At 39.0% G+C, this 23,802-nt stretch overlaps 2 protein-coding genes across 7 annotated transcripts in view; one reads left to right on the top strand and one right to left on the bottom strand.

Annotated features, from left to right (window-relative positions):
• Positions 1 to 656: 656 nt before the first annotated feature.
• YARS2 (tyrosyl-tRNA synthetase 2) lies at positions 657 to 23,779 on the top strand. 3 transcript variants are annotated; one of them, XR_011464287.1, is made up of 6 exons: positions 662 to 1,503; positions 2,514 to 2,681; positions 9,611 to 9,766; positions 10,082 to 10,252; positions 10,858 to 11,124; positions 23,601 to 23,737. XR_011464287.1 is itself a non-coding variant. In XM_070371335.1 (5 exons), the coding sequence occupies exons 1-5, from the start codon at positions 722 to 724 to the stop codon at positions 23,734 to 23,736; spliced, it is 1,413 nt and encodes a 470-aa protein (XP_070227436.1). In that variant the 5' UTR covers positions 657 to 721; the 3' UTR covers positions 23,737 to 23,779. The 3 variants fall into 3 exon arrangements, 2 of the variants coding, with proteins under 2 accessions (XP_070227436.1, XP_005897053.1); XM_070371335.1 differs by lacking the exon at positions 10,858 to 11,124 and having other exon boundaries at positions 657 to 1,503; positions 23,601 to 23,779; XM_005896991.3 differs by lacking the exon at positions 23,601 to 23,737 and having other exon boundaries at positions 663 to 1,503; positions 10,858 to 13,163.
• The window catches only part of DNM1L (dynamin 1 like), a 60,030-nt gene continuing 49,998 nt past the window's right edge, over positions 13,771 to 23,802 (bottom strand). The window contains exons 13-20 of one of the 4 annotated variants that reach the window (XM_005896994.3): positions 21,151 to 21,243; positions 18,098 to 18,154; positions 17,368 to 17,445; positions 17,020 to 17,052; positions 14,855 to 15,031; positions 14,577 to 14,686; positions 14,288 to 14,447; positions 13,771 to 14,026 (exon numbers count right to left, since the gene is read on the bottom strand). In XM_005896994.3, coding sequence (XP_005897056.1) covers positions 13,970 to 14,026; positions 14,288 to 14,447; positions 14,577 to 14,686; positions 14,855 to 15,031; positions 17,020 to 17,052; positions 17,368 to 17,445; positions 18,098 to 18,154; positions 21,151 to 21,243 — 765 coding nt within the window. In that variant the 3' untranslated portion in view covers positions 13,771 to 13,969. The remainder of the gene's footprint in view (positions 14,027 to 14,287; positions 14,448 to 14,576; positions 14,687 to 14,854; positions 15,032 to 17,019; positions 17,053 to 17,367; positions 17,446 to 18,097; positions 18,155 to 21,150; positions 21,244 to 23,802) is intronic. The other 3 variants (XM_005896995.3, XM_005896997.3, XM_005896998.3) reach the window with 3 other exon arrangements.

Here is a 23,802-nt window from a genome sequence, read left to right as displayed (position 1 = left end):
CAAGGAGTAAGCGTCTTTTAATTTCATGGCTGCAGTCACCATCTGTAGTGATTTTGGAGCCCAGAAAAATAAAGTCTGTGCCCCACTTGGTTACCTGTAATTGAAGTAAATGAATTAAACAGGGCCTTTTGCATTTAATTCAATGGGGTCGCAAGAGTCGGACACGACTGAGCGACTGAACTGAACTGATAGCTTAGACGAGACTGCCACCTCCTGGAGAAGCTAATAAATAGTGGTGACTGAAGTGTTCCCATCCTTTTGGGAATCAGCATTAGGAAACTGATTGCATCTCCAAGCCACCTCAGTATTTCTTCATGAGGTTAAACCGATTCCTAATCTCTCACAACCTCTGTGAAAAAATTTTTGCATAGGACCAAGATTTCAAAGCATCACGACTTTTCTTAGGTGACAAGAAAACGGTAATTTAAGTTTAAACAAAAAATAATATTTTAGAACTCTCAAGTCTTAATTCTTAATACTCATCAGCTCTCTGAAGTAGGAACTATTATAAACACCTCCACGTTACCAAGGAGGAAAATAAGTTCTACGGAACTTACGGTTACCCGACTTTTGGCCGAAACCCCACCCAGGAAGTCAGAACTGCCTCAGCTGGGCATGCGCAGAAACACACCGACAAATTCTGGAGGAATTTCAAGAGGCGGCAACTGAGGGGTGAGGTGGGCCTCTAAGATCCCAGCATTCCTTTCGTGCCGCCGCCAAGATGGCGGCGCCCATGTTGCGGTGCATTTCTCGGAGCCAGTGGCTTGGTACCCAGGGCCTGTCAGGAGTCTTGCCCTTGGGGCTGCGTGAGGCCCACTCGGCCGCTCAGGGGTTGCTGGCGGTGCAGAAGGCTCGGGGTCTGTTCAAGGAATTCTTCCCCGAGAAGGGTACAAAGACAGAGCTCCCAGAGCTCTTCGACCGCGGCACGGGAGGGAAATTTCCCCAGACCATCTACTGCGGCTTCGACCCCACGGCCGACTCGCTTCATGTCGGGCATCTGCTGGCGCTTTTGGGCCTTTTTCATTTCCAGCGAGCGGGCCACAACGTGATCGCGCTGGTGGGAGGTGCCACGGCGCGCCTGGGAGACCCAAGCGGTCGTACCAAGGAGCGCGAGGCGCTGGATGCGGAGCGCGTGCAAAGCAACGCCCGTGCCCTGAGTCAAGGGCTAAAGGCCCTGGCTGCTAATCACCAGCAGCTCTTTGCAAATGGGCGGACCTGGGGCAGCTTCACCGTGCTGGACAATTCGGCGTGGTACCAGAAGCAGGACCTGGTGAACTTCCTAGCGGCAGTGGGTGGCCACTTCCGCATGGGAACGCTGCTAAGCAGGCTGAGTGTGCAGACTCGGCTCAAGAGCTCCGAAGGCATGAGTTTGGCCGAGTTTTTATACCAGGTGCTCCAGGCCTATGATTTCTACTACCTGTTCCAGCATTATGGATGCCGTGTCCAGCTGGGTGGATCAGATCAGCTGGGCAATATCATGTCTGGATACGAGTTCATCCACAAGTAAGCGCCTGTAGGCCGGGAGAAATCTCAGGTCAAATAAGTTACACACAAATAGCCTGTAGTGCACTGTCAGTATTGTGGAGCGACGCCCTTTGTTTCAGCCCTTTTATTTCCCCTAAGAGTCTAATGGGGTTAATTTTATGTCACTGGCTAATGAGAACTAAAGTGCTGAATTAATGATATTAGGTATGGGATATATTCTAGAGCTCTGAAGGAAATAGAGCCCACTAGTCAGACACTACTGAACAACTTCCCTTTCACTTTTCACTTTCATGCATTGGAGAAGGAAATGGCAACCCACTCCAGTGTTCTTGCCTGGAGAATCCCAGGGACGGGGGAGCCTGGTGGGCTGCCGTCTATGGGGTCACACAGAGTCGGACACGACTGAAGCGACTTAGCAGCAGCAGCAGCCAGGATTCAGATTGTATCTGTTTGCTGCTTCTAAGAAGCTTTTCTGTGTTTCTAATTTGAAAGACTGTTTGTAACCTGACCGTGACTGGACCACCTTGAATAGTTTCTGCTTTTGCTCTGCACCTTCCTTGAAGCTAAGTGTTAGTCACTGGTTGGCATCGAGAAAAAATTTTTTTCAACACCAAATATTTGTGAATAATATATCTTTAATGGCATTTTCTAGAGGGAGATGAAATACAGGGCCAGCTCATATGCTACTCATTTTAAAAATCCTTTAAAATACCTCTTTTAGTGTCTCTACCTGACCACACCTTTACCTAGTTTTTTCTCTTCTCTTCCCACCCAACCTTTAAAAATTTCTAGGCCCCAATTATGTGGCATTTCCCCTTGGCTTGCCCAGAGTCACTGGTTCAGTTGCAGTTCAGAATGACAAATGTCAAAATAGGGTGCTGTGAAAGCAGAAAGATGGACAAGAATCCTGGTTTAGAAGGTTAAGGAAGGTTTCTTAGAACAAAAAACCACACTGAAATCAGAATAATTAGGAGAACCTGCCACCACTTGAGCTTGAAGCACATAATAAAGTTATTCTTTATGCATAGGTTGACTGGAGAAGATGTGTTTGGAATCTCTGTTCCTCTAATTACAAGTACAACTGGAGCGAAACTGGGCAAGTCTGCTGGCAATGCTGTTTGGCTAAACAGAGATAAGACATCTCCATTTGAATTGTATCAGTTTTTTCTCAGGCAACAAGATGATTTGGTAGAAAGGTGAGTTCTTAATAATTGTGTGCTGAGAAAAATTAAGTTCATTAACCTCATGATACAATTTTAGTCATTGACTCTCTCTGCACCCTTCATCCCTTCATAGTTTTTTGGGTTTTTTGTTTATTTTAACATAGATTCTATTTAAGGCAGTACATCACTGTAACACTGTAGTTAAACACTGTTGGTTAAAGCAGAAAACTACTGTGGGTGCTAAAAAGGTTAGAGCCAAGTTTGTGATCTATATCTAGCAGGGTTATTGCGTTCATATTCTAGTTTTTTACTCCTTTCATCATAAACGTGACTTTTATTTTACCATTGTCTCTAAAGCTCCTTTTTTTAACATAAAAGAAGATCCTTTTTTTAAGTGATTTTTCTCATTGTTTCATAATATGTCAAACTCTTGGAAGAATATAAAGTAATGAGAAATACACCTGCAACAAAGAAAATGAATTTTTCCCAAAAAATGCCATCTGACATAATGATCACCAAAAATAATTTAGGAATAATTCTTTAATTTTTTAAATATCTAAGACTTTACTACAGAACATGAAAAACCACTATTGAGTAGGAAAACAAAGTTCTCTCAGAGCGTATCTTAAGGATTGCCAGAGGGGACCAACAGTGAGATTTGGGTGAGTGTATAATAGTTGGTATATAGGATGTGAAGGCCCAAGAGGTGAGAATTAAGCAAGATGAGGGTCTGGAGCAAGAGTTTGGTCCATTTTGGGGACCAATTGCTTGAGAGTAATTTCAGGAGTATCCCTTTAAGGAGGTGGATGGTGCTCAGTGAGGCCAGATGCCTGGGGCTATAACCTAGATGGAAATTCCAAAAAATATTATGTTGGAAAGCCCATTGTTTAGTCTCTGGAGAGGTAAAGTGGGTCAGAGTCAGTAATGCCTGGCAATCCAAAGGGAACAAAAATAAATTTACTGAGGCAAGAGATTTGCATCATCCAGAGAAGTCCCATGACTGTAAAGGCGTATCTGGAGGCCCCAGGAGAAAAGGGAAGTGGTCAGTGAAATTAACTGCCAATGGGAAAATGGTTGGTCTCCCCAGGGAATATGTCCCCATCTGAATATCCTCCATTGGTTTGGGAACAGAGACTACAATCATCTGTTACAACTTTGGCTGTTGCTAAGAAGATGATGGTGAGTCTGCTCAGTAGAGCCCAAGCTGTTAAGGCCTGAATTCCTTAGTGACCCAAGGAATTGAGAGCCCATTTTTTTGAGCTGGTAGTGTGTGCTGGGTAGAGTGTGGTGGGCTTAGTACTGCAACAGTCTGCAGTACTGTTGAAATGGCTTCCAGCATAGAGCAGGTGGTGCTAGTATTCTTGCCAGGAGAATCCCTTAGACAGAGGAAAGTGGTGGGCTACAGTCCATAGGGTTGCAAAGAGTCAGACACGACTGAAATGACTTAGCACTCACACACAGAGCAGGTAGTCTGAACAGAAACCTGAGTAGCAATGATAGGAACTAGGGACTCCTTCCAGGTTTGGGCCAAATGGGCTTGTCTTATATGAGAAAATTGTCCCTTAGCCATTGGCCAGACCAAACCACAAGGTCATTAGCAGTAGCCCAGGAGTCTATGAAAATGTAGATCTGCCAACATTCTCTTTTTTTGGCTTACTAAGGGCTTCCCTGGCGGCTCAGCTGGTAAAGAACACCTGCAATTTAGGAGACCTGGGTTCGATCCCTGTGTTGGGAAGATCCCCTGGAGAAGGGAACAGCTCCAGTCTTCAGGCTTGGAGAATTCCATGGACTGCATAGTCCATGGGGTTGCAAAGAGCTGAACATGACTGAGCGACTTACACTTTCAAGGGCTAAGTGAACAGCTACAAGTTCTGCCAGCTGGGCTGAGTCAGGACTGCCTTCTTCAGCTAGAGAGGCCCCTGAGACCAGGGGGAATGCTGCAGTCCTCCAGCTAGCTGCAGTGCATACATACAGTGGTGGTGCTGTCATTGGTTAAGAATATGGACTCCCTGTCCATCTCAGACAGTTGGTCCCAAGGGACTCTCCAAGCAGCAGGAGCACCACTACCAACTCCAAAAGACTGTTAGGCAAGAAGCTGATCATGAGGGAAGCTCCATTCTCCTGTAATTTTTAAAGGCTTTGATATCCAGGTTAGCCCTCTCCTGAAGGTACCATTTTAATTTTACCAAGGAGGCATCTCTAACCCAGGGCATTAGGTGGTTGTATTGGTTGGGGGCTGTTTAGGGCCTCAGTTTCTAAAAGATCCTGGTAGAATCCTTTGGGGTTAGCCACTTAATCCAAAATCCATAGGAAATCAAGTAGACTTATATTTGGTCCAGACTCCAAGGAGACATAATCAGATATGGTCAAGTACTGACTTGGAATGTGGAGCCAGATGGGACTAAAGGTAAGGCTCATTGGCCTGCCTGCTGGGCAGCTTCCCAAATGTATTGTTGGGCTCGCCCCAGTGAAAGGTGGCGCCTTGCATGTGACTATGGCAAAGAATTGGTAAGAGGTGAGGGATGTGTTGCCTCCAGAACATGAAAAGGCCTAGTACACGTACCTGAGTGTACTGGCGGTTTAATGATGAGTGATTTCCTCCATGTCTAGGAACCCTGTCAGTGCTTTCCAGTGCCCTTTGAATGGTTTTGACAGACCCAGTAAAATGCACAAGCATTACGCCATGATTAGACAGAGCACCTTGTAAAAAGAATTCTCTGGACTTAGGGTCAAAGAGACTCAAGGTTAGAATGAGGAGGGGGTCATTTAAGTCACTCTGGTCATAGAAATGATAAACCAATTGGACCATGCCAGTTTTGCACAGCAGGAGATAGGCCTTTAGCAGTAATCACCGTGGTGGAAGGATGGGCCCAGTCAGGCAGTAAATGTCCAGATGAGGCAAGGGAGGGCCCTGGTACAAATACTGGTGGGTCTAGGATCATCTGCCTTCCTTTCTTCTCCCTCTTCATCCTCACTGGAAGCCTATAACCCTGTCAGCCTTTCCAGTGGTGGCAGGGGTATCTTATGAGGCATGTTGCTTTATTCTGTCCCATTCAGGGGAAATCTGAGGGGACTCAAGATCTTTGGTTTCTTAGAGGAAGGAAACATATATCCTAGACAGATAGATCTCTGAGAAGGTTGTAGATTTTAGGATCTTTAGATACCAGCCAGCTGATGCATTTCAGCAGCCATGAGTAACAATTTAGGTTCTAAAAACCTGAAATTGCCAATCAACTCCTTCCTTTTCTTCCTTATGCACAGAATTTCAGTTAAGGTGTAATGTCTGATCTGTTTTTACTTCCTGATTCTCATAATCTTACATGTCGTCACCAGAAAGTTTGTGGAAGACATCCTCATGAGCCTTCTTCATAGGTGCCTGCCTCCCTTTTCAGGGTGTCGCAGTCATCCTCCCCAGGACTGGGCTCTCCCTCCAATGGCAGGTTACCACAGGCTCTTTGGGAAAGCCCTCAGCCTCTGGAGCGTAACACTAGAGCCTTGGCATATAGGTACACAGCAGCAATAAGCAACACCCAGGAAACCTCCATAGGGGTTCTGATCTATCAAGGAGCTGCTGTACCTCCTCAGGGGTCTTACAAGCCATTGGCACAAGATGTTCTGAGCATTTATATTTATCCATTGTTCAACATCACACCAGATACTGAACCCATGGTATCCCATCGGGTTTGGGGGACAGAGGAACAGCATGCCTCAGCTGTATTTCCCTTTCTTTGCTCTGCTATTTTTCTGTTGTAGGGTTGTTCCATTCATCCAAGTTAGGAAGTGTAGTCCCAGTATGACTCACTCACAGGGCAGGTCTCTTTCCTCCTTATATATGTGAGTATCCTGTTCTTTGCCTTGCACTCAGAGCCTCAGGTTGGGCAGTGATAATAGCCTTGGGATCCATTCCACCCTCTTTAGCTCTCCTTACCCTGAGATGTGAAGGACCTTCATGTACATTAGTCAATCAAGGCTTTTATAATTGGTGGTCTGATCATCTCATTAGAGGATATGACTTTGATTGTTGATCACAATACTGCAGATATTGTTGAATTGTGGCAGCAGTGACATTTTGGGATGAATACTGAGGTAACATGAGGCAATATGCAAAAGACATAATAGCATTATGGACCTCCAGCATACATTGCTACCCTTGCAAACATGTTATCCATCTGGGTTAGCCAGCTAGTAAACTAGTCAAAGCTAAACGGCAGTCATGCAGTCCTGCCAACTATGCCTTTGCCAGTTATGTGGGCCTCAACCTGTCGGTAGTGTTACCGTCAGCTAGAAATGCCTGGTAGTGGGTAGGGGGTGGCCCTCACCTGGGCCCATACTACTTGTTGGAGCCCCCACAGACATTTCCTTGCTGCTACTGCTAAGTCACTTCAGTCGTGTCTGCCTCCGTGCGACCCCATAGACGGCAGCCCACCAGGCTCCGCCATCCCTGGGATTCTCCAGGCAAGAACACTGGAGTGGGTTGCCATTTCCTTCTCCAATGCGTGAAAGTGAAAAGTGAAGGTGAAGTTGCTCAGTCGTGTCCAACTCCTAGCGACCCCATGGACTGTACCCTACCAGGCTCCTCCACCCATGGGATTTTCCAGGCAAGAGTACTGGAGTGGGGTGCCACTGCCTTCTCCTTGGCCAGAGTCAAACTTGTGACTAGACTTGTGGTCCTTATGACTATAAGACACGCCTCAGCAACAATCATCAGGGAACCTTAAAAAATAAAATGTATTACTTAGTTTCCAAAGGGCACAGGCACACAGTGAGTCAAGGATAGAAAGGGAGGGAGGACCCACCCAGGGCTCTGCCTTTATTGGGGTGACTTGGATTCCGCAGGTTCACTCTTCACTGGCTAATTTAAAACAGGGAAAACAGGGAGTGGGAAGGCTGGAGAGGGGTCATTCAGGCAGTCAGTTATCTCAGTTACCCAGGGTTTTCTAAAGGGGATTTTCATCAGTAGGGGTAGCCCAGTTCCTTACCTAGTTGGTGGGTGAACTCTGGGAGTTGGTGATGGACAGGGAGGCCTGGCGTGCTGTGGTTCATGGGGTTGCAAAGTCAGACACGACTGAGCGACTGAACTGAACTGATGACATACAATTGGCAGTTGTTTATTTGAGATCAGTGTCTTTAAAATGGATACTTTGGCATTAAGCAGTGAGAAGCTTAACGTCAAGCACTTACATTATACATATAGAACCACTTGGAAAAATATGTGGCTGTACCTACTCAGTAGAATACATTTATGACTTGTGTTAATACCAGCAGTCCCTCCCCTGGGCACATCCCTGACAGATTAGTGCACCAAGAGAAATACATGGGAATAGTCATAGCAGCACCATTAACTACTGTCCAGGAGTAGGAACAACACAAAATATCCACACCAAAATAAATACATTGTGAACTATCTTTAATGTGGAATGCTGTATTCAGCAGCTGCACACACAGCAACATGGGTGCATTGCCAACATCATGACAAGCCAGTGAGTGAAGTCACTCAGTCGTGTCCAACTCTTTGCGACCCCGTGGACTGTAGCCTACCAGGCTCTTCTGTCCATGGGATTTTCCAGGCAAGAGTACTGGAGTGGGTTGCCATTTCTTTCTCCAGAGGATCTTCCTGACCCAAGGATCAAACCCAGGTCTCCCGCATTGTAGGCAAACACTTTACCATCTGAGCCACCAAGGAAATCTGATGTGCCAGAGTAGTGATTCTGTTTATATAAAGTCTAAAAAGAGGCAAAACTAAGTGACGCTGTTTAGGGAGGCATACTGAGATGGTAAAAATATAAACAAGGTAGTGACTACCATCAAAGTTGGGAGAGTGGTTGCCTTGAAGGGTGAGGGGACATGATACAATTGTGCTTCCTTGGCTAGGAGCACTGTTGTGTATCTGTTATTGTTCAGTTGCAAAGTCGTGTCTGACTCTGCAGCCCTCTGAATGTAGCACGCCAGGCTTTCCTGCCCTTCACTATCTCCTGGAGTTTGCTCAGACTTAGGTCCATTGAGTCAGTGATGCCATCCTACCATCTCATCCTCTGTTGCCTCCTTCTCCTCCTGCCCTCAATGTTTCCCAACATCAGGGTCTTTTCCAATGAGTTTGCTCTTTGCATCAGGTATTGGAGCCTCAGCATCAGTCCTTCCAATGAATATTCAGTGTTTTCCTTTAGGATTGACTGGTTTGATCTCCTTTCTGTCCAGGGGACTCTCAAGAGTCTTCTCCAGCACCACAGTTTCAAAGTATCAATTCTTCTGTGCTTAGCCTTCTTTATGGTCCAACTCTCAACAGCCATACATGACTACTAGAAAAACCACAGCTTTGACTATACCGATTTTTGTGGGCAAGTGACGTCTTTGCTTTTTAATACGCTATCTAGGTTTAATACACTATCGTAGCTTTTCTTCCAAGGAGCAAGTGTCTTTTAAACTTCATGGCTGCAGTCACCATCTGCAGTGATTCTGGAGCCCAAGAAAATAGTTTATCACTGTTTCCATTGTTTCCACATCTATCTGATGGGACCAGGTGCCATGATCTTCATTTTTTGAAAGCTGAGTTTTAAGCCAGCTTCTTTACTCTCCTTTTTCACCCTCATCAAGCTCTTTAGTTCCTCTTCACTTTCTGCCATTAGGGTGGTATCATCTGCATAGCTGAGGTTGTTATTTCTCCCAGCAATCTTGATTCCAGCTTGTGAGTCATCCAGCTGAGCATTTTTGATGATGTCTCTGGAGCAAGAAGAATATATATGATGGGGATGGGGTCAACTATATCTAGACTATTGCTTTTAAAAAGGAAGTATCTGAAACAAAGATGGCAAAATTGAATCTTCAATCGGGGTGATGTTGTATTATTGTCATATTTTTGGTACATTTCTGCATGTTTATTCCATAATCTAAAATAGAGGGGGGAGACAAAAACTAGGTATGTTATATAACTCTAACAGGCTTTTTTTGTTTTTTTCACCCCAAAGATACCTGAAGCTCTTCACTTTTCTGCCTCTTCCAGAGATTGACCACATCATGCAGCTGCATGTCAAAGAGCCCGAAAAGCGGGGTCCTCAGAAGCGACTTGCTGCGGAAGTAACAAAGCTTGTTCATGGACAAGAAGGGCTGGCCTCTGCTAAAAGGTGACCTTGTAGAATAAAGATCACTTGATTAATTAGTTAAGAGACTGCAGAACATTTGGAGCCACTGTTTTAGAGTTACCTTTTACCACTAACAAGGACTGTCAGTGTTAATGAATAGTTTAAAATACTAGCCTTCATTTACTAGGAAAAAAGATTGTCCTGAATTAAGCTTATAAATTATACAAGATGAATGTTGCTGTTTGAAAAACTTCCCATCTGGAATATAATGGGTACTTCATAATTGGTTATTGGGTAGTAGAACACGTGTCTGTATAAGCTGTCAACGTGATGTGGTTCTCAAAACATGTTTTCCAGGTGTACACAAGCCCTTTATCACAGCAGTATAGATGCGCTGGAAGTCATGTCTGATCAAGAGTTAAAAGAATTGTTTAAAGAAGCTTCATTTTCTGAATTAGTTCTTGACCCTGGAACAAGCGTCCTAGATACGTGCCGCAAAGCAAATGCCATTCCAGATGGTCCCCGAGGGTAAGGTTATTTAACTTTTAGGTTCAAAGTTATATTTCACAGCATGTTTCCAGAGATGGTGTTTTCCTGATAATGGCATCTCATTCCTTATAGATGTTAGGTTAGTCTGAGAATAAAGTGAAAACTGAGAGTACTTATTGCTGAAAATAACTTAAATTTTCTGTACAGTATTACTGTACTCTCTTATGAAGTCCAACCTGGTAAGTTTTTTCTCCAGCATCAGAGAATTGGTTTAAGGGACCACAATTGTATAAATACGCTGGGATCAGTTGGCTCAGGGATAGTCAGTTTGAGAAGATCACAAGATCAGAGGCCCTAAGTATACAGATTCACACAGCCTCTCTCATACTCAGTCTGTATCATCTTATTTGAGGGGCATAGGGGGGTTGCTCAGCCTGTTTTAAAATTTTAGTTGAATTTATTCCATCTGTTCCTTTAGAAGAACTAAAGGGGAGGCACAATCTAGCAAATACGAAGGTAACAATTCAGTGCTAAATGGTTTCAATTAGCCTTTGAAATTTAAATGAAATAATGATATATGTGTATTGTTGGGAGTGGTCAACAATGATTAGATTTATCTAGTTACTAAACATTTCTATTTTTAGGTATCGGATGATTACAGAAGGTGGAGTCAGTATAAATCACAGACAAGTAACAAATCCTGAGAGTGTTTTAGTTGTTGGACAACATATTCTTAAGAATGGACTTTCATTACTTAAAATAGGAAAAAGGAACTTCTACATTATAAAATGGCTTCGGCTATGATGAAAAACCCTTCTGGTGTTGAAACATCCATCATTCATTATCAAGATATACAAACTTATATCTTCACTTATGCAACTCAAAGACTGGAGTATATTCTAGGCCTCAGTGTGAGTAATTTCATTGTTCATACAGGTTCATACATTGTTCATACAGGTTGGTTAAGTTTGTGGAATATTTTATTTCCTAATCCTTAAAGACTAACACAGAAAAGCATGATTTCTAGGTTTAATCTCTTTTAATAATTATGCTTCATGAAAAACTAAATGCTAAGTTGCCTATCCTGTCCTTGCTCTTGTATCAGGTAAATATATCATTGGATTTTTTTTGTTGTTGTTCAGGAAGCAAATTCTATAAAAAAGGAGAAAAGTTAGAGGAAGCCATAGACAGCATTAGAATTACAGTACAAATCATTTCTTTTTGAAGAAAAATCAGTACATGACTTTTCAGAAAGTTTATAATTCAGTGTTCCAGTCACCTGTGTTTCCATGGAATTAAATTTACTCATTAGCCTTGTTTTAACTCAGTAAAAAAGGTAGCAATGTCTTATAAATTTATCAACTTTTAAATTAGTCTTTAAGTTTCAACTTCTGTCCCCAAGCAGATTACAGCTTGAGATGAACCAAAAAGTTAAGTAACCAACAAGATAAAATAGAGGCAACAAGATAAAATAGTGGATACACTAAAATATCCAAACATATGAGAATATCAAAAGATATTCCAGGAAGGGAAGTTTTCAGGTCAAACTTAAAGGATCTGGAATCAAGATTTAGTCAAATTAAGCTCTACATTCTTTAGGCAAGTTGATTCTCCAGAACTGTTTGCAACATCTAAAAAATCAGATCATTGATTTTTCTTGATTTCCTTAATTTCATTTGATCACTTGAAGATCAAGTAAAACACACACATACACACAAAATGGTTAACAATCAGATTTGTTCTAGAAAATCTTACAGGCAGCAAAGCATGGCTTTAGAGTTCAAATTCTAGCTATTTACTACCTGGACTGTTTGGAGCAAGTCATCTTCATATGCAAAAAACTGGAGATGTATTATAATAAAACCTCAGTCAATTATAAAAATCTAAATAGAAAAAAGTCATTAAACTTTTATATAGTATAAGCTATATTGCTATGTTCCAAAGTAGATTTGCATGTACTCTTCTGGGAGTACAGTTAGGAAGAATTCACTTATTGACAAGCTTTTTAATGTCACTTCATACTAGCAACTTTATTTACAAAGTAAGAACATACAGGTATCCATTGTAAGTCAGAGATCATCTCTACATTTCAGAACTTCACTCGGTTTAAGGGCCAACAAAAGGAGGTTTCCTCTTTCTGTACCTATCTTGCCTGTTTTTCTTTGTACATGGTGTGTAGTACTAACAAGTGCATTACCATAGCAGGTAATGTTTTCAATTTCAAGTTTGCTGGAAAAAGGTGCATTGTAAGGTTCTGTCCCCTTTACAAATTAACAAAGTTAGACTAGAATGGTAATCATCTGATCTATCTCAAATACATGAATCATGGATGGCTATAATTTCAAAACTGATGTTTAATAATGGCAGAGTGATTTTAAAGTATGCTAATAAACATTTTGGAAGCATGTATTCTATAAGATGGTACTGCAAACAGATTCATAGTCCTGTATCACCAGACTGAATCTGTTACGTTTGAGACCAGTTGCTGATCCTGTTGTTTCTCAGTACAGTATCATTAGCTAAAGGTAACACACATTCATATGTTCCTGCCAGTATTTCTTCATAAATGCCATAACATAAAAATAAATTTAATATCTGCAATATATAATTCATCTTAAAATTTATTATGTAATTCACATCAAGAATAATCTGGGGAATTTTGGTAAAATGTGTTCATGTTCTAAACCTCACTCCCAACCCTCTGAGAGTGTTTAGGAGTATGTGTCTGTCAGCATGTTTTTCTGTGAATAATAAAGCCCCATCATTATTTTCGTACCTTTATTCTAATCTACTTTGTTTGTGTGAAGCAAAAGTAATAACTATTACCAACTAACCCTTAGAGAAACGTAGAGAAAGAAGATACACTTAAAATCAGTACAGTATTTGGTTCTAAGACCCTCCTCCAGGTGAATCTTGAAGTGTGGTCTGTGGGCTCCAATTTACAGATGGATTACTGGATTACTACTATTATATTTGAAAGCCAAGGAGAATTTACTAGTTCTTCTAAAAACTAAAGGAAATGGTCATGACCAAGTCTTGCTAGATAATCAAGGCTAGATGGTTGTTCTTAATGCAGTAAAACATAATTCATGCTTCCAAGTTTAAGTAAGATCAAAGGTATTTTAATTTTTAATGCACCAGGGGAAAGTGGACCCAGAAGTGGAAAGGCGGTAGCTACATATTATGCACATCACATCACTGTCAGTGTTACAGATCCTCTCATGTGTTCAGCTTTCTTACAGACACATCAAAGGTTGCAGAGAAGCTCAAAACTAAATCAAAAGATAATTAGAACAGTGACTACGTGAGTAACTTGTCAACCCATCTCTTTCAAAGCCAGGTCGGTTTATATAGTGCATGCATCATAGTCATTATGAAATGGTGTCTTGGTGCATTCTTCTTGAAGGGCTGTGGCAGCAGCTTTAAGACTACTAGCAGATCACACAGGTCATCTTATTCACAGACAAACTGCTTGTACAACTAGAACTATTAATGGTTCCTTTTAAGTTCAAATGAAACTGTCACAAGACAGACTTGATGTATTTTATATATACTAGGAAATTTTAGAAATAGCCATTTATTATTTGGATTAAATGTGTGATTTGTTCTGGAATACAGAGTACAATTTTCATTTTATAGCCAGTCTTCACATGAGCAGATTCATATCACTGCAAGACACAGGAGTTCATAAATAAAATTCTACTCAAGTAGGCAGGACTAACAAGTCAACAAAATCTCAGGATTACATAGTTCTCTTCACCAAAGATGAGTCTCTCGGATTTCAGCAATAATTTGACTGGCTCCTTGTAATGCCTGCATTAAAGAAGATGATAAAAATTATAAATGTTTAAATTATAATACCAAAGAATCTGAATTAATATGGGATAATCTCTCCACTTTATATGTGGTTGATTCATATCTTCTCTGAAATTTGAATCGAATCAAGTGCCAACAGAGTAATATTTAGCCATCATACAAAGACTATATATGTATATATATCTCCAAGCATTTTAAATAATAAATGTTTATACCTACAACCCAAATAAGAACATTTTTTAAAAATTCCCAGTTTACCTTTAGCATATCAGCTGCTTCTTTCCTACGCTGTGCCATGTCCTCGGATTCAGTCAGAAGATCATCCAGTAAGGATGATTTATATAGCTGTCCTACTAACTCACTCTGAAGAGTATCTTTCACATGATTAACCAAAAAATGCATTACTGCCTTTGGCACACTGCAAAGCAATCAAATAATCCATTTATTTGAGAATAAAAACCTAAATTTTAAAAAATACATATATTTTCAAAACGATTAAGAAATTATCCAGCAGTATTCTAGTCTGATTTATATACATAATACTAACCTGTCTTGAATATTCTTTCTGACAATAAGAAAATATGATTTGATGAGTCGTTCAATAACTTCACAGTCTCGCTGTTCACGGGCAGATAGTTTTCGTGCAACAGGAACTGGCTAAATTGGGTGAGGGGAGAACAAATTTACCGTTGTGCCATTTTGAAATGACAACACGTAACAGTACGTTTTTGAGATACCAGTTCCTTCTGTCTTTTAAAATGCATTCTTGGTAACTTGGTTCTTTGTCCTCAATCATTCTACAGCTTACCAAATTCTACAGCTTACCACATCCAGCAAATTCACAGCATGGCCTTTTTGTGGACTGGCTGGCATAATTGGAATTGGTTTTGATTTTTCCTCAGCTAGTAACTCCTCAGCTTTTGAAGTTTTCAGCATTCCTCTCCAGTTGCCTGTTGTTGGTTCTTGAACAGCATCTCCAACCCCACCACCTCCAGATGCAGCCTGAAATAAACATGTTCCAAACCTGTACCAACCATATCAAACTGGCATTATCTAAACAAAGTTAATTTTTTTTGTTAGGCGTCAAGGAGAATACCCATCTAGTACCCATCTGGAGTTTAATCTATTTAGAGATAGCAGGGTCAGAAAGAGATGGTGACTGGCATGTGCAACTGGAACCCTGAGCTGTCTAAGTAAGAGGTTCTGTTCTAAATTGCTGGCAAGGCCTTGGCCAGGATATCTTAAATTCCTCTTTTATTACTTGCTAACTTTTCAAAGTTTTTCCTCCTCTCCAACCTCTAACACTAGAGATTGTGGAGAAAATATGAGCTAGCCTTTAAAACAAGACTCACCATTAAAAGCACAAGGAAAGCCAAAACTGCTATTCACATTATTTCTTCAAAGTAACTTTAAACACTGTTGAACTGTGATCTCTCTGAAAGTTCAACATGTCTCCAAAAGTTAAGACTTTATATATTTCTCAAGTCAGTTTATGTTCCTTATAGTCACAGGATAAAAGTAGGAATCCTTTAATTAACAGAAAAAAGAACACACTCATGATTCTATGAGTTTGCATGCATGCTTTTGTGTGTGTGTTAAGTCATGTCCAACTCTTTGTGACCCCATGGACCGTTGCCCACCAGGCTCCTCTGTCTGTGGGATTCTCTAGGCAAGAATACTGGAGTGGGTTGCCATTTCCTTCTCCAGGGGATCTTCCCGACCCAGGGATCAAATCCACGTCTCCTGCATTGGCAGGTGGATTATCACTGAGCCACCTGCAGGCCCAATAATGACATTAAGCTGCCTAAAATGTTGAATATGACAAACACATCATCAGTTCCCTCAATGTTTATACCCATGAGAAAGGATCTGCTAAAAGAAATCTAGTGTTGTCATTAATCACAAGTGCTTTTGCACCTTCTTTTTTAGGATATCTGTTAGTCTTGATTTATAAAAGAAAAATGACTGTTTAAGGTAACAGGGAACACTAATTTATCAATATTTAAGACATGTTTTTAGATATTCTTTAAGATTTTACAATCTAAAATGAAGATAAAATGGCATTCAGAATTATAGAAATAAAAATGACTTTATATTAAAGTTTAACAGTGTTATAGCAATTGTTAAATGTTTTTTGTATCATTCTGATTCAAAACACTGCCCAAACTTTGTCTCTAAAATATGTATTAAAGATGATGTTTATCAATATATAGGTGGAATATTTATATACTACTTTTTAAATGAGTAACTGTATTTCTAAATGCCTGTTAACTATACATGAGTGATAGACCTACATATGAAGTCTTAAGGAGAGTGAGCAAATTCAAGGTGAAGCCATGAGTAAAATAAAAAGCAGTGATTTAAATGGTTCTCTTAAGATCTTAGTACAGTGGGCTGAGAGAAGATAAAACATTTAATTATAAGGTTTTATCTGAGGCTCAATCTTAAACCTGGACAATAAATAAGGAAAAGAGCTGAATGGCAAAAATAAAAATAAGAATGGGTCTGAATAACTTACAGATTATTTTATCAAGAACTGGCAACAGTCTCAAACTCTCAGTCCCCCTATATGCTCTGAATTTGCTTAAGCTGTTGAGGCACATGTTAAGCTACATATTTAGGGTGACAAGTGCATAAGAAAGAAGTGACAAGTGCATAAGAAAGCATAAGAAAGAAGCCTAAGAGGACTATCTATTAGCACTGGACAGATCTCAGAACCTTTAAAGAGGAAAAGTCCAAAAGTACAATTTTCATCTCCAGAATTTTAATTTCCTACCAAAATATTAAATTCAACACTATTCTTGAAGGTAATAGAAAACAGTAGGAAAAGCTGTTATTATTTAAAACAATGTTAAAATTAGAATTAATACCATCTTAGAAGTTAGTTGAATAAGAGAAACAATAAACATAAAGACAATGATAGATGCCACTGTTACAAACAAGTTCTTCAATGGTTTTGAAGACAAGTGTTTCTGAAAAGCAAGACTCACATTTTTAGTTTCTCTTCTGCTCTCCTGAATTAACTGTTAAAAGATATGTTAAAACATGCAGTTTAACAACCAAAATTTAAATACCAATGGCTTGAAATTCAAAAAGTGCAGGATAATTTCCTCTTTAAATTCTTTTTCTGTCTGCATCTTCATATTGCAAGCAAAAGCATGTTAACAAATTTATGTTATGAAGTATACACTGTTAAAAGATTTAAAATTTCTATTAGACTAAAATTTGGTCTTAGCACAATATCCCATATTAATATTCTGCTATTCAGTGTATTGTTTCCAGATGATTATGTTGCACCAAATTAGGCATGCAGGCTTAGATTAAGAATCAGAACAGACCTTGCCATCAGCCTCAGCAGAAGCAGCAGGGGAGGGCTCCTGGGAGGCAGGTGCCAAAGCACTTGGAACTTTAGAAGACTAAAGGCAAAAAATTCAGGGAAAAAGAAATCAAGGATGCCAAAAATGCATTCAGAAACATTCTATAAATACGAATTTTCCCCGTGAAAAACAAAAATGGGACGTATTGTTTATTTTGCCTTCTTTCCTGTACTACCGTCACTGTTGTCACCTTTGTTTAAGGCTGTTCAGATGAATTCCTAAGAAAAGTTCAAATCCAAAAGCTTCATTTTGATTTTTACAAGATGATAAGACCTTTTCTGGTAAAGAATTCAAGGTAACAGATTTTTACACAAAAACTAATACATGCAACTATTACAGGAAGCTAAAACCTGGTACGCACATATTGCCATCTTCCCTCTCCAAAAAAACCCCTTGTTATAATAAAGTCATTAGTCATTTCAACTAATTTTACAAAGTTCACAGTCACTGAATTCTTCAAAAAGCCTTGATACTTAAAATCCACCTTTAAGCATTTATTCCAATGTATTAAAAATATTTTATCTTTAAATTACTCAAAGCCTGTTCTGAAACTTGCATACCTTTACTCAAATATGCCAATGGAGTATTAAAGTGAGAAGAAAAAATTACTCCCAGAACTCAGTAATATTCTGAGGCTCACCAGTCCATCTCTGCATATTTGTTGGGAATATGCTTTAAAAACATTTTTTACCTTGTCTCGTGATACAGCTGAAGGCAATTCTCTTGCTAGCCTGTTTCTCCTTTGTTCCTATGAAACACAAGCAAGCAAAAGATTCATGATTATCAGAACATAAGAGATGTAAGCTACTAAAAAAAATGTGCAGCTTAACTGAAAAGTATGGAATAACTAACAGTGTATCCTCCCACTGTTGAGACTCATGCCATAATTATATTTTAAAACAAACAAGAAATCATTTAACCCAATGCTTCTCAGTCTTTTTTTCTGCCCCAACATACCGGAAGGATAAATACAACATCAGTAATAGTGGCTTCCTGTACCAGAACTCTCAAGGGAGGGGCAGTGGACCAGCATCATCTCTGCCTTTCCCACTCAGTTAAGAATCACTGATTTAAACTCTTCCCACATAAAAGTACATAAGCCTTCAACATACCATATAGAATCTGAAGTACACAGATCACAGAAAACTTAAGCAAAGCCTTTAAAAATCACTCTAACCTGCTGCCATTTCTATTACTTTCACACAATTCTCACAAAACAATAAGAAATATCTATAAGAATGTTCTGCTTTCTTAGTGTTAGAAACTGACAGTCTGTTCTACAACCTGGGTAGTTTAACAGACTGATCACCTGCCACTCTTCTAATTTGTTGATATCATCAATGTAATTCTGGTACCAAACTAAAGAAACTGTAAATTCAAACCAATAGTACCTACTGTATGTCAAGCACCATAATAGGTGCAAGACTATGAAAATATAGGACAGAGGTGTTAATACTGGCTCATAAGCAGCATCAAATACAGCAGAAAAGCATTTAAGTTAAATGCAGTCAAAATGCTCTTGAGCAGAAAGCATTTCATGAACTCAGACTTGCAAAAAAGGTGTACGTTAACAAAGCTTCACAATGATGTTTTTGGGTAAGAAAATTTTGTAACAAATTATACTAACTTTTTCACTATAAAAAAAGAACTGTTTATAATAGCCAGGACATGGAAGCAACCTAGATGTCCATCAACAGATGAATGGATAAGAAAGCTATGCTACATATACACAATGGAGTATTACTCAGCCATTAAAAAAAATGCATTTGAATCAGTTCTAATGAGGTGGATGAAACTGGAGCCTATTATACAGAGTGAAGTAAGCCAGAAAGAAAAACACCAATACAGTATACTAACGCATATATATGGAATTTAGAAAGATGGTAACAATAACCCTGTATACGAGACAGCAAAAGAGACACTGATGTATAGAACAGTCTTATGGACTCTGTGGGAGAGGGAGAGGGTGGGAAGATTTGGGAGAATGGCATTGAAACATGTATAATATCATATATGAAACGAGTCGCCAGTCCAGGGTCGATGCACGATACTGGATGCTTGGGGCTGGTGCACTGGGACGACCCAGAGGGGATGGTATGGGGAGGGAGGAGGGAGGAGGGTTCAGGATGGGGAACGCATGTATACCTGTGGCGGATTCATTTCGATATTTGGCAAAACCAATACAATGTTGTAAAGTTTAAAAATAAAATAAAATTTAAAAACAAAAAAGGAAAAAATAAAAATACAGCAAATGATAAAAATATATGGATTTTAGTAACAATTTTCAGAATTACAAATTAGCATTTAAATGTACATTTTGAAGAAGGACACAAAGCAAAAGGCAGAGGAATCAAGAGACCAGAAATTTTCAAGCTAGTCTATTACCAACCATTACCAACCAGTTATGACCTTAGCTGGCCCCGGAGAGCTGGCTTACTTGCTTTGTTAACAAGTTACTAACTCTCAGCCCCGGTTTCCTAGTCTATTAACATCACCTTTATAAGGGTGCTCTAAAGATTAAATGAGAGTATCTATGTGTTTGTTCTCTGACGCATAGTCATTAAAATCAGAGACATTCACTTGTAAGAAAAATACTGATCTGAAATCATATCATAAATGACCTTGTCAGTATTAGAAAAACTGTTTCAGGCACAAATTTTCCTTGAAGGTTTCTGTGTTACAAGAACTAACTCCTATCTTAGAGTGTCTACATGCCAATTTTTAACATGATAACTGTTTTATAATCCACTTTCTTAAGTGTTTTAAAGTGCCTTACTTATACGTGTTTTGGAATTTTTTCTGGCCATGCTACCCACCTTGCAAGACCTTAGTTCTTCAATCAGAGATTGAAGCTGGGCCACAGCAATTTTCTGGAATTTTTTCTGACAATAGGAGTTACCTCAACTATGCAGCTAAAAAACAGTTCCCTGTACCTGTTAAAGAGAAGGTGCTTTTCCCCTCTAACAGTGTCCAGCAAAATAAGCAGTAAAGTAATAGCTGTTATCAGCTGTGGGTCTTGGGTTCTTCATCTTTTTAACTAAAAGGTCCCTTGCAGTTCCCAAATTCCATGTTTACGATTTTCTCTCCACCCATGTGCATAAGAGAAAATTTGCTACAGAAGAGAGACAGGTCTTCCTGGACTATTAAACAGCAGAAAATTTTACTGTTTTGTATAAAAATGGCAGAGAACAAAATGCATCCAGATAAATCATTCTATCCATCAGCCTTGGCTCCTTCTGAGTTCTTATGCAACCTACAACATTAACCTCAAATGGAAAAAAGAAAGGATCCATGAAATGCAGCAACCACAGTAGTGGTGAAACAGTACTGTTTTTCTAAATACACTATAATTTAGGTAATTCTTGGATTGTTTCCTTCAAAGCTTTCAGAATCAAGTAAAAACAACTTTAAACAACCACTGTTTTACATACTTCAGTCTAATAAACTGCAACAACAGTTAACTGAAATGGAACCAGGCAGTCCTTCAAATACAAATACTAGATCAATGAGCCCCAGATCCTCTCTGAGTTACAGTTTCATAAGCAGAAAACAAGAACAATGCCTCCAGGTGGTGTTGAGGATTAAATTTAAGAAAACAATGTAATGCCCTCAGCATAATTCTTGGAATGTGACAATAATAAGGTACATAAATGTCTTATACTTATTCCTTGCTCAGTAAATTTGATATAATTGATCTAAAACAGATTTTCTCTCTTAAAAAACACAAATTCAAATTGTATTTACCTCTATATTGTTGTTCATTAACCCACAAGCATCAGCAAAGTCTGGATGTTTTGTGTTGATATAAGCCAATTCAATTGCCACTAAATTATGGACCTAGAAAAAAATAAAATTAGGCTATATACAATATTATGCCAACCTAATTTAATTTAGGAAACATATAAACTTATTTAACAGATAAATTCTGAAAGACCATACAGGAAACATGCCTAAATAAATATTTGATAATTATACTCCAACTGATAAATCTTATACCAAATAATAATTTGCTCTCTCTTTTAAATTATTTACATTTCAGCATCTAAGACTGCATTTCTGACATTGAAGCAGATAGAAGTATACTGTTAGGGGGGAAAAAGTTATCTAGTAAATGCGTATCTAACTTCCAAACAACTTTCCTATATACAAACCTTAGATCACCCACTATTCCATGTCAAAAGTTCAGGTTCAATAATAAAACATTACAGATTCAGATATAAGGTAAAGATGTTAACTTTACTTGGGTAAAGGATACATTTAAAGGCCTGAGCTAACCTAATTGATTAGCCTTAATTATGAAGCACCTAGTTTAAATATATGTAGTTCAAAACCCTAATTGGGACAATAATCAAAAAGGAAAGTTGGAATTAATTATACTCTAGCATTATAGACAGATTAAACTAAGTCCTTCATTTCACTGTCCTAACAAATCTCAGGTATCAGAACAGCACTAAAAGATCAAAACCAGTGAAAATGATTTATTTCAATGAATTTCTGATGACTCTGGTATCAGTGGGTAGAGTCCAAGATCAGGCTAATCATGTTCTCACTCATCTCAATTCGTGCTTATGCTTGCCAGGGAAACAGCGAAGCAGCAGCTCTTACATCCTATACTCCAAGGACGGTTTTGTACTTGTAAAGTAAATGCAAGTAAATGTCCACTGGGGCTCACCACCCTGAGCCAAGGACCCAAAAGCACTTTTAGAGACCAGAAAGGAAAAAAAGAAACAGTCAACAATTAGAGGCAATAGGGACAATTTCAAATGCTTATCTCATATTTATGCCAATTTCAGGATTTTATTTTTAAGGACAGCAGCCATGATATTCTGACATTAGGTCATCAAACAAGCAAGCTGTACAAACAGCCAAATTATCCTGACATACATCAAAGTTAAAAAATAACTTGCTATATAAAGGCTCAGTTTACCAGGCTGAAGATTAAAACCAACTTGCCATTAGATCAGTGCTGCTATATGTATTTGTGCTCAGTCGTATCCAACTCTGTGTATGTGAAGTAAGTCGAGCTACAAAATGGAAAAAATTTAATGGCTAGGCTTAAAAAAAATCCTTGTCTATTATGTTACATATGATGAGTGCACTGTATTAGAAAAAAGTATTATTTAGTTTACATCCAGTCAAGAAAGAGTTTTTTAAGGTGGTAGTATTTTAATAGATCGATGTAACCCCTAACATTAGTGATTCTACGTAATTGCCAGGATGTGACTTGGGAGACATTTTATTAAAGGTATCCTAATAATACCTAAAGGTAGCTGAAATTAAAAATTATGGACAGGAAACTAATTACTATTGACTGTCTACTTATGTTTTGGACACTCTACTGTGAGAAATTTGCAAATGGTATCTCTTTGAACCTTCCCAACATACCTATTATATTAGTCTGTTTTACAATCAGGAAACTTACTAAGTGATACATTTACCAAAGTCACATGGCTGGTGAAAGTAGAGCCAGATTCCAATGAAGATCTTAGTCCAAAACCTTTATAAAATAGGAAGCACTGAAACTGTCATGAGGTCAAGGTTCTACTCCTAGTTCATCCACAAACTAGATGTAATGTGGGTTTAAATGATTCCTAACATCTTTGGTCTCAAACCGTTTAAAATGAAAATGTTACTAATTGTTGTCTTTATACTTGTCTGCTTCTAATCACACGTCTTTCTCCCTCACCCGTACTCTGCTTTTTTTTTTTTTAATTCCCATTATCTCTTTTCAAGGCAAGCAAGTGTTATAAAAGTGTTGTATTTGTGGATGGCTACTCTGCAATTTAGTTTCTTGTCCATGGATAAAATACACAGTTGATTAAGACACATGTATTTTTACCTGTTACTTAAGAGTACTGCTTTTGACTGTGGTTAATGGTAATAATGTGGCCTACATTATTCAAACATTGCTTACTTAAAAGTCACACAGTTTGACTCTTGGCTGAATTACTTAATATGTGACCTTGGGTAAATTAATCTCCCTGGGCCTTACTTTGTTATAAAATGAGATAATACCTATTGCATGGAATTGTTTTGAGAATTAAATAAAACAGATCACGTCAAGCATTATAGACAGTTCCTGATGCCATCATCATCAATTTTAGGCTATCACTGTCATCCTTCTCACCATCCAAAGTACTTAGTACCACAGTTTACTTTAGTTGAAACAGTTTTGTTAATTTTTCCAACCTTAGGAGCCAGCTAGATATTAACAACAAGAAGAATGTATCTGATTCATTCAATGATGAATATGCTTTCCTTCAAAAGAAGTACCCCTCTCTGGCTAATAGAAATGGAACAAAATATCTTGTCCAGACTTTAAACAGGTAACATTTTTTACCTTTTGGAAAATTAGATGTTTTTGGTTTGCCAATAGGTATCTGAGACTTTTGATTA

Source organism: Bos mutus, chromosome 5 (assembly GCF_027580195.1).
Source record: "Bos mutus isolate GX-2022 chromosome 5, NWIPB_WYAK_1.1, whole genome shotgun sequence".
Taxonomy (NCBI): Eukaryota; Metazoa; Chordata; class Mammalia; order Artiodactyla; family Bovidae; genus Bos; species Bos mutus.
Note: the sequence above shows the minus strand (reverse complement) of the source record. Positions and strands in the feature narration are given on the sequence as shown.

What these genes read in the sequence shown, in the direction of transcription:
- YARS2 (XM_005896991.3), top strand. Translation starts at nt 722, where the DNA reads ATGGCGGCGCCCATGTTGCGGTGCATTTCTCGGAGCCAGTGGCTTGGT. An exon ending in CAAGATGATTTGGTAGAAAG is followed by an intron (nt 2,682 to 9,610) that starts GTGAGTTCTTAA and finishes TTCACCCCAAAG; the next exon opens with ATACCTGAAGCTCTTCACTT. An exon ending in GGGCTGGCCTCTGCTAAAAG is followed by an intron (nt 9,767 to 10,081) that starts GTGACCTTGTAG and finishes CATGTTTTCCAG; the next exon opens with GTGTACACAAGCCCTTTATC.